We start from the raw sequence: 12,167 nt of genomic DNA, 5'->3' as shown, positions 1-12,167 counted from the left end.
ACCCAGCTTGTTAAAGGAAATGTCGGGTGGGGGGACCCCGGACATGCTGTGTCTATCTGGGTCACACAGCTGTGAGCCTGGGTTGAGGCGCTGGTGTGTGGGTGAATGCCTGGGTGGGCACCAAGCTGGGTACGGGCCTGCTCACATCACCCGTGAGGGCACCGTCGTGCTGTGGCAGGTGGGCACACCTGCACGGTTGCCTGGCCCTTGGGGGACCGCAGGCCATCAACACGTAACCATTTGGAGATGCAGGTGCCTGGAGGGGGACTTCAGAGAGGTCTAACTGGGTATTTTTTATCTCTTGAGGAGGAAATGGTGATGCACTGGAGGCTCAGTCCTCCTGCAGACGTACAGAAATAATCAGCCTATCACGTCATCCTCCGCTCGACTTCTCCCGGCTGAGCCAAAGCAGAGGGGTTTGGGCTGTGGTTAAAGTGTTTATGTCTCATTAGCGTTTTCTGGAGCCTGGGTCTTTGACAACCACGTGTGCTTGCTCTGAATCGAATATTTCCTCAAGTGGTGTCTTGGTGCTAGAGTGGTCACTGCCATCTCTGGCTGCTCTGTGGTTGGCACAGCAATATCCCTCGAAGGTCATGGGCCAGGGTTCTTCATTTCAGCCAGCATGGGGCCTGGAAACCAACAAGTTTTCTATTTCTAGGGGTGATACTGGGCTAAGAAAATCTGGTGCATGCCAGGTTAGTGAGGGAAGTGGCTATTTGCCCTACCAAAAGCATCACCTTTAATAGATGCTTTGAAGTGATGTATTGACAGTCAGAAGGTGGGATTCATGACCATACGGTCTTTCTGTGACATTTGGGCATCGCTTGCCCCCCTGGTGGGAGTTGGGTGCAGTGCTGTGGGAAATCTCACTCCTGGTGCTGGGAGGTTGGGGGCACCACATCCGGCCAAGGGGATCCCCTGGCGCTCTTTCCACAGCTGTGTTGAAAACAAAGCTTGTTAGGCACCAGCTATGCAAATACTCCTGTTGCCTTGGTGACAAATAGAAAGTGACTTTGGTCTTCGGGCAGCATCAGTCTGACACCTGAGAACAGCAGTGGATGTGGGGCTCAGGCTGGAATCCCAGCTGAGTTGCCCCTTGACTCTGGTTCTTGGTCTGAAAGTGGAGAGAGAGAGACCAAGTGGTCTTAGCAAGCTCCACGTCGAGTCGTCATATGCGGGCCCTGTGCCTCTCTGACCTGTAGTCTCACTGGCTGGTCGTTTAAAAGACCGTTTAGACTGATGCGTTGTGAGTGGGCGGTGGCGGCCTTCCACCCAGCAGTGGGGCCGCTCTGCTGCTCGCCTCACCCTGTGCCCTGAGATCGTGACAGCGTTCAGCGTTGTTCCGGAAGATGCACCTGGAAGAGCAAACACCCCACGTCCGGGCAGACACTGTGTCCTCATTTGCCCAAACGGGAGCAGAGGTTCTCTCTTTGTAAGAGTCCTTCCTGGTCTCAGAGTCTAGAACTCAGTCTCCTGTAACATGTTCCCACTGAGAGATAAATCTGTATTTTTTTAAAAAAAAAGTTTGGGACATCTTAGGCATTCATGTTGAAATTCTCTTAAGAAGCAAGCTTTTGAACAAGTTAAATCACTCAGAGTCTCAGAGTTCTGGTATACCTTGCTATTTGGTTTGTCTCCAAGAGTTTGGTATTGTGCTTTTTTTTGATAAGATGGAGAAAATAGTGTCGTGTTGCCACTGTTACCTTGACTGCCAGAAAACTCTTAACTAAACTGTGGTTCTGTGGCACCAAATCTCCGTCCCAGTTCCCTGGGTAAGTCTTCTTTTCCTTTTCCTTTTTTTTTTTCAGTCTCTCTTAATCATGTTTATGGCCTTACTCAACCTTTATTTTTGTTGCGCTTTGTGCATTTCTCTGGTTTTGATGGTAAGCCCCCTTGAGTGATGATGCCGAGTGAACCTGAGGGTGGTACTTACCGAGTCATCGGGCCCAGTGAGGCCTGTGGAGCCGCGATTGTTGAGTGTGTCTTGCTCTGTGCTGGAACTCAAGGCAAGCAGTCAGGTCCCCTGGTGTTTCCTGATCTTCAGGCTCGGTCTGTGAGACGCAAGAGAGCCACGCTGGCTCAGAGATCGTGAAGAGAAAAGGCTTGTGCTAGGTGGTTCTGTTTAGCGGTGACAGTGGGCGATTGTTTGAGTCCCCAGGCTCGGGCGCATGAAGTCAGAAGGCCTGGTGTGTCCTGTGGACTTTGCAGAGCCCGGCCTCATCTCCGCCTGCGGGATAGGAAAGAGGAATCAGAGCTGCCCTCCGCGGGTGTGCCGTGGTCCGCCTGACCAGTTCTCCAGGGCAGTCTGGGAGAGTATTTTAAAATACATTTTTTAAAATACTTTTTTTAAAAAAGTGTTTATTTTTATCTGTGCTGTGTTTTGTTGCTGAGCAGACCTTCTCTAGTTGTGGTGAGTGGGGGCTCTTCTCCATGGGCTTCTCACTGTAGTGGCTTCTCTTGTTGGGACAGACTCTGGATGCACAGGCTTCAGTATTTGCAGCATGCGAGCACAGTAGTTGCAGCTCGCAGGCTCTAGAGCGCCAGCTTCGTGGTTGTGGCCCACGGGATCAGGGCTCCATGGCATGTGGGATCCCTGCCTTGGGAGCACAGAGTCTTAGCCCCTGGACCACCAGGGAAGTCTCTCCAGATCTCTGTTGCATCCTGCACGCCTGCTTCCCAGGCAAGAGAGCGTGTTTGGCCATGATTATTTGGGCCTGCAGATGGAATTAAAATCCCCCGATGTGTGATGGGTGGTCCCAGAGCTGAAACCGTGGTGGTGGCCGGTGCCGCGTTCTATGACAGCAAAGCAGCGCGGCAGAGCGCATTGTCACATCTGCTCTTTGGACGGGAAGGACCATCCGCGTCTTGACTGTTTTGGTGCAAGGCCTCTGTCTCACTGGCACGCGTGGGTGCTTTTCAGTCTGCAAGGCGGGCGCTTGCACTTGGCCTCTGCCTGGCCTCTGGGCTGGGGCCCAGGCTTTCTCTGCAGCTGTTCCCATTGATGGCAGCACCACAGGCATCCCATGCGGTGGGCTGTGACTCAGGAATGCCCCCAAGACCTACTGCGTGCAGACAGGCTTCGAAGTCAGGTGTTCCCTGTCATGCGGGCCCGTGTGAGGGCTGCCAGAGCCCCTCGGCCAGAGAGGGGCAAGGCCCGTCAGGGGGACCCGGATCTAGACCACAGAGACAGAAGTCCCAGTGGGATGGGATACTGTACTTTGTGTGCATGTGTGGATGAGCAGAAGAGGAAACTGTGAGACAGAAAGGAGTTGAACCTAGGAGCGTGTTCAGTTTTATAAAGTGTTTTTATGGTTTAGACTAAAGCAGCATTATGCAATTCTTAAGCTGGGAAGCGCTGTTTTTCACTTACAGGGAAAGGCGTAGGCGCGATGGTTGAGCATGCACGGCTATGTTAGTTTGCTAGGGTGGCTGGAGCACAGGCCGGGGGCCTTAAACAGCAGAAACGGCTTTCTTTCCTAGTCCTGGAGGCCAGAAGTCCAGGCCCTCTCGCTCGTGTGTGCTGGTGACTCCCACTGGCGGGACGATCTCTGTGCCCTCTGCAGGTGTCGGAGGGCAGCATGTCCACCCTGACGGGAGTTGCCCATCCTCCAGCTGTCTGTGAGGTGTGAGCCAGCAGCAGCTTTGGTTGGCTGGGCCAGCTGTCAAGGGCTCTCTGGGCTGGCACCGCTCTCGGAATCAGCGGTAATGGCTTCCTCCATTGAACGTCGTCCAGAATCGGTTGTCCGCTGGAGTGATGGCGTGTGCTGGGCTGTCCCGCGTGCCGTCTGCGGGCCAGGCGTCCCCGGTCTTCACTCACCCCGACCTGGCAGCATCTCCTCGTTGGTCAGGGGCTGGCTGTCCCTTTCGCCAAATTTTTCCTGCATTCTCCTGCCACCCTGGCATGTCTTTGCATCTCCACCGCATATTCTTTTCATGTGAGACGAAAGCAAAACTCTTAATAAAAAATTCTTTTGCACCTGTTGTCCTCATGGTGTGCGTGGAAGGTTTTCTCCTCTTAGATAATTCCATTTCTGGAATATAAAATTGGCCAAGGGTCAGCAGTCAGGGTCCATCCCTGCGTGTGACCCGGTCCCCTCGTGGGGTCATCTTGACTCCATTCTCTGGCCCGCCTGAAGGCCACCAGGGCCAGCCAGACGGCTTTAAGATGTCTTTCCCCATCGTGAAGCAATGGCTTAGCCCAGCCCCATGTACACTTTCTTCATTTTAGTAAATCGTGGTTTTATTTTGAATAAGCCTCTTTCAACCTGTTAATATTAGTCTCAACTAAAATTAACCTTCCCCTAAATTATTCTCACCCCGAAGAAGCAAAGTAATTTAGAAAGTTAAATCAAAACAAAGCAATCTTGTGTGTCGAGCAGATAAAAATCGCAGACTGTGGTTACGGAACGCCTCTACAGGAATCGCTTACATAAAGCCGATTTCCTCCAGTCTGGTTCTGGAAGGAGCAAGGGAAGTGCTCAGGCCTTATCACAATTCCATCCCGTCCAGCACGCCCCAGAGGGCTGTGTAAACAGCGGCCAGGAGGGAACCCTGCTTGCAGCTGGCATCTGCAGGCGGCAGTTAGGTCTGGGAGGGGACGCCCGTCCTCAGCCTGCCCCGTGGCCAGTGGTCCCACGTTTCTGCATCGGAAAAGACCAGCCCCCCAGAGTGAGGAAAGGGGTTGATGGAGAGCTTTAGACAGAGCAGAGAGCTGGCCTGGGGTGTTGAGTCAGACCTGAGCAGAGACGCAGCTCCTGCCGGGGAAGCAGGTGGTCTCTGTCACCAGCCTCGGCTGCTCTGAGTCTGCTTGCTGCTGTTGTCTTTTAGTTGCAAAGTCGTGTCCGACTCTTTGCGACCCCAGGGACTGTAGCCCTCCAGGCGTCTCTGTCTGTGGGATTTTCCAGGCCAGGATACTGGAGTGGGTTGCCAGTCCCTCCTCCAGGGGATTTTCACGACCCAGGGATCGAACCTGCATCTCCTGCGTTGGCAGGTAGATTATTTACCGATGAACCACCGATCGGGGAAGCCTTTACACCCTGCACTCACCCGCAAGATGGATTAGATCCGAAGGTGGGCGTGCTCTGGAAGACGGGGGACCTTGAGACTTTCAATAGCCTGGCAGTTTCCTTCTGAGCAGTACTCAGCTTGTCCTAAACCTGTGGGGGTCACCAGCAAATAGACATGTTCTGTTTTTCGCCGCTCTCTGCCTGCCGCTCTGGGGTGAGGGCTGGAGGGGCAGGGGTTGGCTCCGCCTGTTTGCTGACCCTGGCTGCTGTGCTGGGCTGACAGCGTGCACCCAGAAGAGCTGCCTCGCGCCAGAGGCAGGGGGGCACGTCAGCACCTCACTTTGTTTAGCTTCTTGGGGCAAATCACCCCGAATCAGTGACTTCTCAAGTAAGTCACAGCTGCCCGAAACGCACCCTTAAGGGAGCCTGAAACAGATGTGAGTGTCAGTAACTTAGCTGCTTGCATCCACTGAGTTCCCGTCTGCTTTCCCCATGCCTGTCTTCACGGGACCCCAGCTCAGGGTGACGTTTCTCAGCACCTGGGCGGAGGTGGTGGGCGTACCGCCTTTCATCCTGCTCCTGACGCCAGTTGTCTGGTGTCCACACTGCACTGTTTGCAGAGCCTGGGGCAGGCAAGGCGTGAGCTCAGAGGCTGGAAGGAGACGCGAGGAGCCTCGGGAACCGCAGACACATTTCTTCTGTCCTGGCTGGCGCAGCATAGCCACAGCGCAATCATAGCATAGCCAAAGTGTCCCTTCATACAATCACGATGCCGCTCCAGGTCGCCCTGATGCAGCAGGGCTTTCATAGTGAAGCTCACACAGGCGTGCAGGGCGCAGTAGCCCGTGACCACGCGAGTGCCTCATGATGCACGTGCAGAGTGCCGTAAATGGCCTCAGCTGTCACACAGTCACTGTTTACAAAGCGTGGGGCGACAGAGCCTGACCACGCCATCTTGGCGGCTTTGCTCTCGGCCTGCGTTGGGTTGTTCCTTTTCCAGTGGTTGCTGGGTTCCCTGGCCCAGGCAGCTCTGGTCAGCTGTGACGTCACCCGTGGAAAGAATGTGCAGTCTTCGTTTGTTGTTGCTGTTTTGTTTTTGACCGCGGCAGGCGGGATCTCAGTTCTCCGACAGGGGATCAAACCTCTGCTCTTTGCCTTCGAAGCAGAGCCTTAGCCACTGGACCACCAGGGAAGTCCCCCAGATTTATGTGGTTTTTAGAGGGAGAAGCGGATTCAGGGACCCTCTTTGAGTCTCCCAAGCAGCCTTTCGGTCACTTTGTGAAGAGCATCGCTCAGCGCCCCTGCTCCTGAGGGGTGACAGCTCTGGGAAGAGCTGGCACCGGGGTGAGCCGTGCCCTTCTCAGTGGTCCCCGCGGGGCTGGTGGCTCCCGGAAGTCCGGTGCCCTCCTCGCCCGCCCCCAGCCCCGCCTGAGACAGGACAGGGCTGGGCAGTGAGCGGCTTCTGTCTTCTCGTTGCAGGTCCTCGTGCGTCCGCAGGCTGTCGAGGGCCGCCCGCAGATGGTTCTCTTCCGCGTGCTGCGCTACATCGTGCGCCTGGTTTGGAGAATGCAGTGACGGCTCGCAGCGCTGAGCTCGTCTCGGCCGGCCAGCCCTGCATGCGGGCTCTCGGGTGCTCCGGCGCCCTTGGCGTGCAGCCTGCGGGCCTTCGCTGGAAGGGCGGGCGGAGAGCCAGCCGGCACGTCCCCGGAGGACACCACGCTGCATCTGGACCTGACCTTTGTCTGTTCATCACCATGCGGCCGACTTTCCAACGGAAGCTTGTTGTGAATGTAAATGAGGGAGGGATTCTCTTTTTTTAAAAACGACGTACAAATCATGGTTCTCTGGAGCAAGATTTTATGCAAGAATGGTGTTTACATGCAGGGTGTGTGTTTTTTTTTCCCACCTTTGATAAGAGCAGGTTTTTCAAAAAGGAAATGGAAACTTTTTAACCAACTCATGAGTGATTTTTGTACTAAAATTTTAAGAACCTTTTGCCTACTCTCAGAGGATTATATAAACTCTGCAGTGGAAACTGAGCCAGCTCATTTATAAAGCTGCCTTAGTTTATTTTTAGAGGTCACCATACAGCATTTTTAAACAGGAGAGGTATGACATGGCTCCTCCCTTCCCAGTCATTGCCTCTTGGACCCTTTTTTTTTTTCTTTAATCATTATTAATACCAAAAAAGTTTTTATGAAATGGAACTGGTAAAAGGGGCAGAGAGAGGTCCTTTGTCAGCCTGTATTGACATGCCACTCCCATTGTGTAAATACCTACTTACCTCCTTAAAATTCAGTTGCATCTGTGGCAAAATTTTACTCTTGTGTGTGTGTGTTTTGCTTACATCCTTTGGTGATGCTCTTCCAGCCTGTCAGGGCACTGATGAATACATTTGGTCCAGTGACTGTTTCCATGGTCCGAGCCTGTATCAGACATAGGTCAGCCTGTCTCTTGGTAGCTTACCCACTGGGAAGTGCTCGCTGTCGGTTTTCGCCTGCTCTGATGGACTTGTTCAGAAGTGCTCTGCAGAGGTTCAGGGCAGTCATGATACCAGGTTTGCTGTCGGCTTTCCCGCCACACAGGGTGGGCTCTCGGCCTAAGGCTCCAGGGGACTGATCTGCCCGCCTGTGGCCAGGTTCAGCTGCAGGGGGCCACGCTCAAGCCCTCGTGAGAATTGGCAGCGGCTGTGGCAGGGCTTTAAGCAGCTGTTTCCTGGGCATCCTGGCTTTTCATCCAACTCAGAGCTCATCTGGCCTTCAATGGCTCACACTTGGCTAACCGCTCTTTGAAGTAAAGGCTTCCTTCTGCTCTCAGCAGTTCTCATAAAGAATGCCATCATCAAAAAAAAAAAAAAAAAGAATGCCATCAGACACAGGGATGTCTGTCAGTTGTCCACCTCCTGGGACCGCTGGATTTTGTCAGGCCCCCCTTCCTGCAGCCACTTCGGTTGGGGGTGCTCTTCCTTCACACCTGCCAGGAGGATGGCAGAGAATGGAAGCTCACGAGCTGGTTGGTCTTTTCAAAGGCAGTTAAACTACTGGGGAGAACCAAGACAGACAACTGAGGGAGCATTGCAAGCAGGGAGGTGGGGGTCATTCTGTGAACCCCATCGCTCTTACAGTTTTTGAAACCTCAACTGATTAAACAGCTTTTTTAAAAGACATACATGATTTTTCAAACAAGTCAACAGTGCCAACAACAACTGTCATGCTTGCTTTTGGCCCTTCGAGGACCAGTGTTTTTACCTTATCGGTTGGAAAAATTGATTCTTTTTTGTATCTTTATAGTTTTATATATATATATATATATGTTACATATATACTTTTTCCTTAGGTAGAGATTTGACTCCAAATATTTTTCCTTCCAAACATTTTCTTTTCCCCAAGTAGCTTCTTGGGGTCTTGAATTGTTTTAAAAGCTGTGTTGAGTCTCAGCCTGAGTCCTTTGACCCTTTGTCTTGAACCCCTCCGCTGGATCCTCAAGTCCATGCAAGTGGTTAAGGCGGTCCATGGAATTGCAGCCGTGGGCCTGCTGGACACACACACACCAAAGACGTATTTGGTTCTGGGACACTCCCCCCCAGGATCTCCATATTCATGGGCCAGTCTCTTGGACTGGAGCACTTTATTCCTTCAGCACCAGTGCCCCGGGGGGCTGAGCGCTTGCTCACCCACTTGCAAGTTTACCTTGGGCTTGGGGGCCTGCAGGCCCCCTGGGCTGGCCGTGGAAGCAGCTGGTGAGGAAATCAGAGATTCTATGAATTGTAGAAGTATTTAAAATGAGGATGTTGCCCCCGGGACTTGAGAGGTGACTAGACATCCCTGTACTGTATGTATCTGTTGATCACGAAGCCTCTCCCTGCAGAAGGTATGCCCATGGTTAGGTGTACCTTTGATGTCTTTCTTTTCCTTCCTTTGACTTTTTGTAGAAAGCAAAAATAATTCGGTCCCTTGTTGGAAACTTAATGCAGGTTTTGTGCCTTGACCACCTGGTCTCATGTGACGTTTGTAGAAAGTGTCCTGTGAGTTTTCACAGAAATACAATAAACGCATGAAAGTAACTTCATGAGTGAATTTGCAAATTACCTGGACCCCTCCATAGAACTGAATTGATAAAGATTTTTTTTTGTTCCCTTGGTTAAAAAAAAAAAAATGTACATAGTGGGCTATAGCTTTCTCCTGTTTCTCCTTCTTAATATTGTATATATTTTTACTATTTATTAGATTAGGAAGTCATATTTTACTTATCAACTGAGCCAAATGTCTGTGCAATTATGTGTCCTTTACTTTCTTGTAAAATTTTGTACAGCCTAAATGAGTAAAAGAAAAAAAAAATCAGTTTTTACTAAACTTTTTCAGAATTGAGGGATGTAAATATTGTAGATTCTTTTTCTATGTAATGTGTCCTACTGTTTCATAATGCTGTAACTTGTAGGAATGTTGTATATTTATTTCTGGCTTATTTAATGTCTTAAGTTCTGCAGAGTGTTGACCTCCCTTTCCCCTTTGCCCCCTGCTGTCCTGTTAACTGCTTTAACTCTTGAGGTGGTGACTGGTCAGCTCATGGCAGGCCACTTGGTCTCCCCAGCGTGGCCCTCCAGCTTTGGTCCCTGGTATTTCTAGTCCAGTGGGTTTGCTGTCCTCATGATGAGGGTTGTGTTTAGGCACCGTAATGAGAGACCAGAAATCTGATAGGCTATCAGATTCTCCTCTAGAACTTTCTGGTGACTCTCTAATTCCTGGACAGCTAGCTTTTCATAGAAACAAGTGCTGTTAACTTCAGGCCATATCTTACAAAACAGAACACTTACTATTAGCAGTGAGAAAGATTTTTCCATTGGAGATTTACGCCTGACAGCTCAGTGTTCAGAGACACGCGCACGTCCACCTCTGCAGGTGCTGCCGTGAGACTGTTGAAGGCAGAGACCAGGCAGATTGAACGCCCTGGTTGACCAGTTGCCCTGCTTCCCAAGTGACTACTGGACCACCTCACACTACTAACCTTTGTTGGCAACTGATAAGTAGTTGAATCCCCCCCCCCCCCCGCAACTGTTCTCTGTGGCTTCCTTTGCTTTGAGGTGCAGACTCTACTATGTATCTTCAGGAACTAACTGTACAGGCCCGTACCCTCTCCCTAACCCTGAACCATTTGGTCCCAGCATTTGATCCACCTGCGTCTTCAGGGTGACACCTTCCTTCTGCTTCTCCAAAGCCTTCAAGCAAGGGTCTGAACCCCACTCGCCTGGGTGCAAAGAGGTGAAAGCTTGAAAGAGATTTTCTAGCGGTTCTGTGTTGATGGCTTTGTCACCCCTGCTGATTTAGCTTGGTGCCTGTGTGTGTCCATTCTGCACACACGTGTGCAGTGACATGACCACACGTGTCGCTAAACCAGCTGGGGTAACACCTGTCCTGCTCCGGACGGCATCGTGTGTAAGAAGCACCCTCAAGCTCCCAGCTGAATAACTTGACTACTTCGATTTGGGGATTTCAGACCTTAGAAGCTCTCTCTAATTTGTACGTCCAGGTTCTGTGACCACTAGTTACTGTATCAGAACTCATCAGGTACTCATTTATAAATAGCACTGATCTGTCTGTAACTTTTCACTAGGACCCAGCGTATGTAGCATTTGTATTGCAGTTTCCCTGGCTTGTGTTTTGCACTGATGGATTTTGACAGGGTAATTGCCACTTTACTTGTGCAATACTGCTGTAAATAATTGCAGATTTTTTTTTTTTTAAGAAACCCAATCTTTTATGTTCGTAATGAATTTTATATAAATAAAACTTTCAATTAGTTTTGGCGAGCTGTTTATTTCACAAAATGGTGGAGAAGCAGCTGAAATCATGGATATGTACACACCCACACTCTACCCTTGTCGTTCACTGAATGTATTCCCAACATGCAGATTTTGTGAACTGTCGCTTGAAGTCAAGTCTGTGTAGTATACTTAAAAGCAAACCACTCTTTAAAGTTTTGAAGTGGCTGGTGAGAGCAACTGCAGAATTTTCTGCCCACGTAGTCAGGTATGACTCAGCATCTGGGCTGGTTGTGGAGTATTAGGTCACAGGTCTAAACTGTATTGATTAGTGATTATAGCCGATACCCTGCCATCTCAGCCTGTCTTGGTAGTCTGAAGAACATTCAGAAAATGGAAGTCTTGTGTGACTCTTAATAGCTTATCTATATAGCACCTGCTTGAAGCCGGAAATCAACAGATGCCCAGATCTGTGGTCAGCTCATCGCTGCTGTCCTCTAAAGGGGCCGTGGAGTTTGGGGAACCCTGTGATGCGTGGCAGGTGGGAGCTGGTTTAGGGATGTCAGAGAAATTGCAGGTGACTTTGGGGATACAGTTTATAAAATCCTATGAATTCCTATAAATCCTATAAATAAATTACATAATTTGCCACTTCTACTCTGAAATAAGTGCTGGGCAAGTTAAAAGACTGGGTGAACTTTGTCTTAAGCAGGTAATAGATTCTTACTTTTCATTTGAATTACACAAGCAGTACATATGTCATGCTAATCTCTGCTGTATAGCAAAGTGACTCAGTTATACACATACATACATTCTTTTTGATGTTCTTTTCCATTTAGTTTCTCAGGCGTGCATGCTGAGGTCACTTCACACAGCTTCACACAATTGAAGTTGTGTGCAGCTGAAGTCACTTCAGTTGTGTGCGACTCTGCGACCCTATGAACTGTAACCCACCGGGCTCCTCTGTCCATGGGATTCCCCAGGCAAGATTACTGGAGTGGGTTGCCATTTCCTTCTCCAGGGGACCTTCCCACCCCAGGGTTCAAACTAGTCTCCTGTGTCTCCTGCATTGTCAGGCGAATTCTTTACCACTTGCAGCACCTGGGAAGCCCAAGTTTATCCCAGGATATTGAATATAACTCCCTGTGCTATACAGTAGGAGCTTCTGTTTGTCCATTCTATATGTAACAATTTGCATCTACACACACGTACACAACCCCTAACTCCTAGTCCATTCCTCTCCTGAACCTATGAAACAGAGATTCGCAGATACACACACACCCCTCAAATGAAGTGGTGGTTCTGGCTCCTGTTTCTAATCTTGCTTCCTTGCCAAGACAGGAGTTTGTGTTTTTCCAGCCCTTTTTCATTTTTCCAGCCCCTTTTCTCCACAGCACACGTGC

The 12,167-nt window shown here is 50.4% G+C and overlaps 1 protein-coding gene across 9 annotated transcripts in view; it reads left to right on the top strand.

The window, feature by feature from the left end:
- Nucleotides 1–12,167, top strand: part of BCL2L11 (BCL2 like 11) — a 99,372-nt gene that overhangs the window by 39,297 nt on the left and 47,908 nt on the right. For 8 of the 9 annotated variants that reach the window (XM_043467739.1, XM_043467735.1, XM_043467734.1 and 5 more), the window contains one exon: nucleotides 6,486–10,804. The exons of the other annotated variant lie outside the window; for it this stretch is intronic. In XM_043467739.1, the coding sequence (XP_043323674.1) occupies nucleotides 6,486–6,581 (96 nt within the window). In that variant the 3' untranslated portion in view covers nucleotides 6,582–10,804. Of the gene's footprint in view, nucleotides 1–6,485; nucleotides 10,805–12,167 lie in introns of those variants that run through there. 9 annotated transcript variants of the gene reach the window in all.

Source organism: Cervus canadensis, chromosome 5 (genome assembly GCF_019320065.1).
Source record: "Cervus canadensis isolate Bull #8, Minnesota chromosome 5, ASM1932006v1, whole genome shotgun sequence".
Lineage (NCBI taxonomy): Eukaryota > Metazoa > Chordata > Mammalia > Artiodactyla > Cervidae > Cervus > Cervus canadensis.
This window is presented reverse-complemented; position numbering and strand designations above follow the sequence as displayed.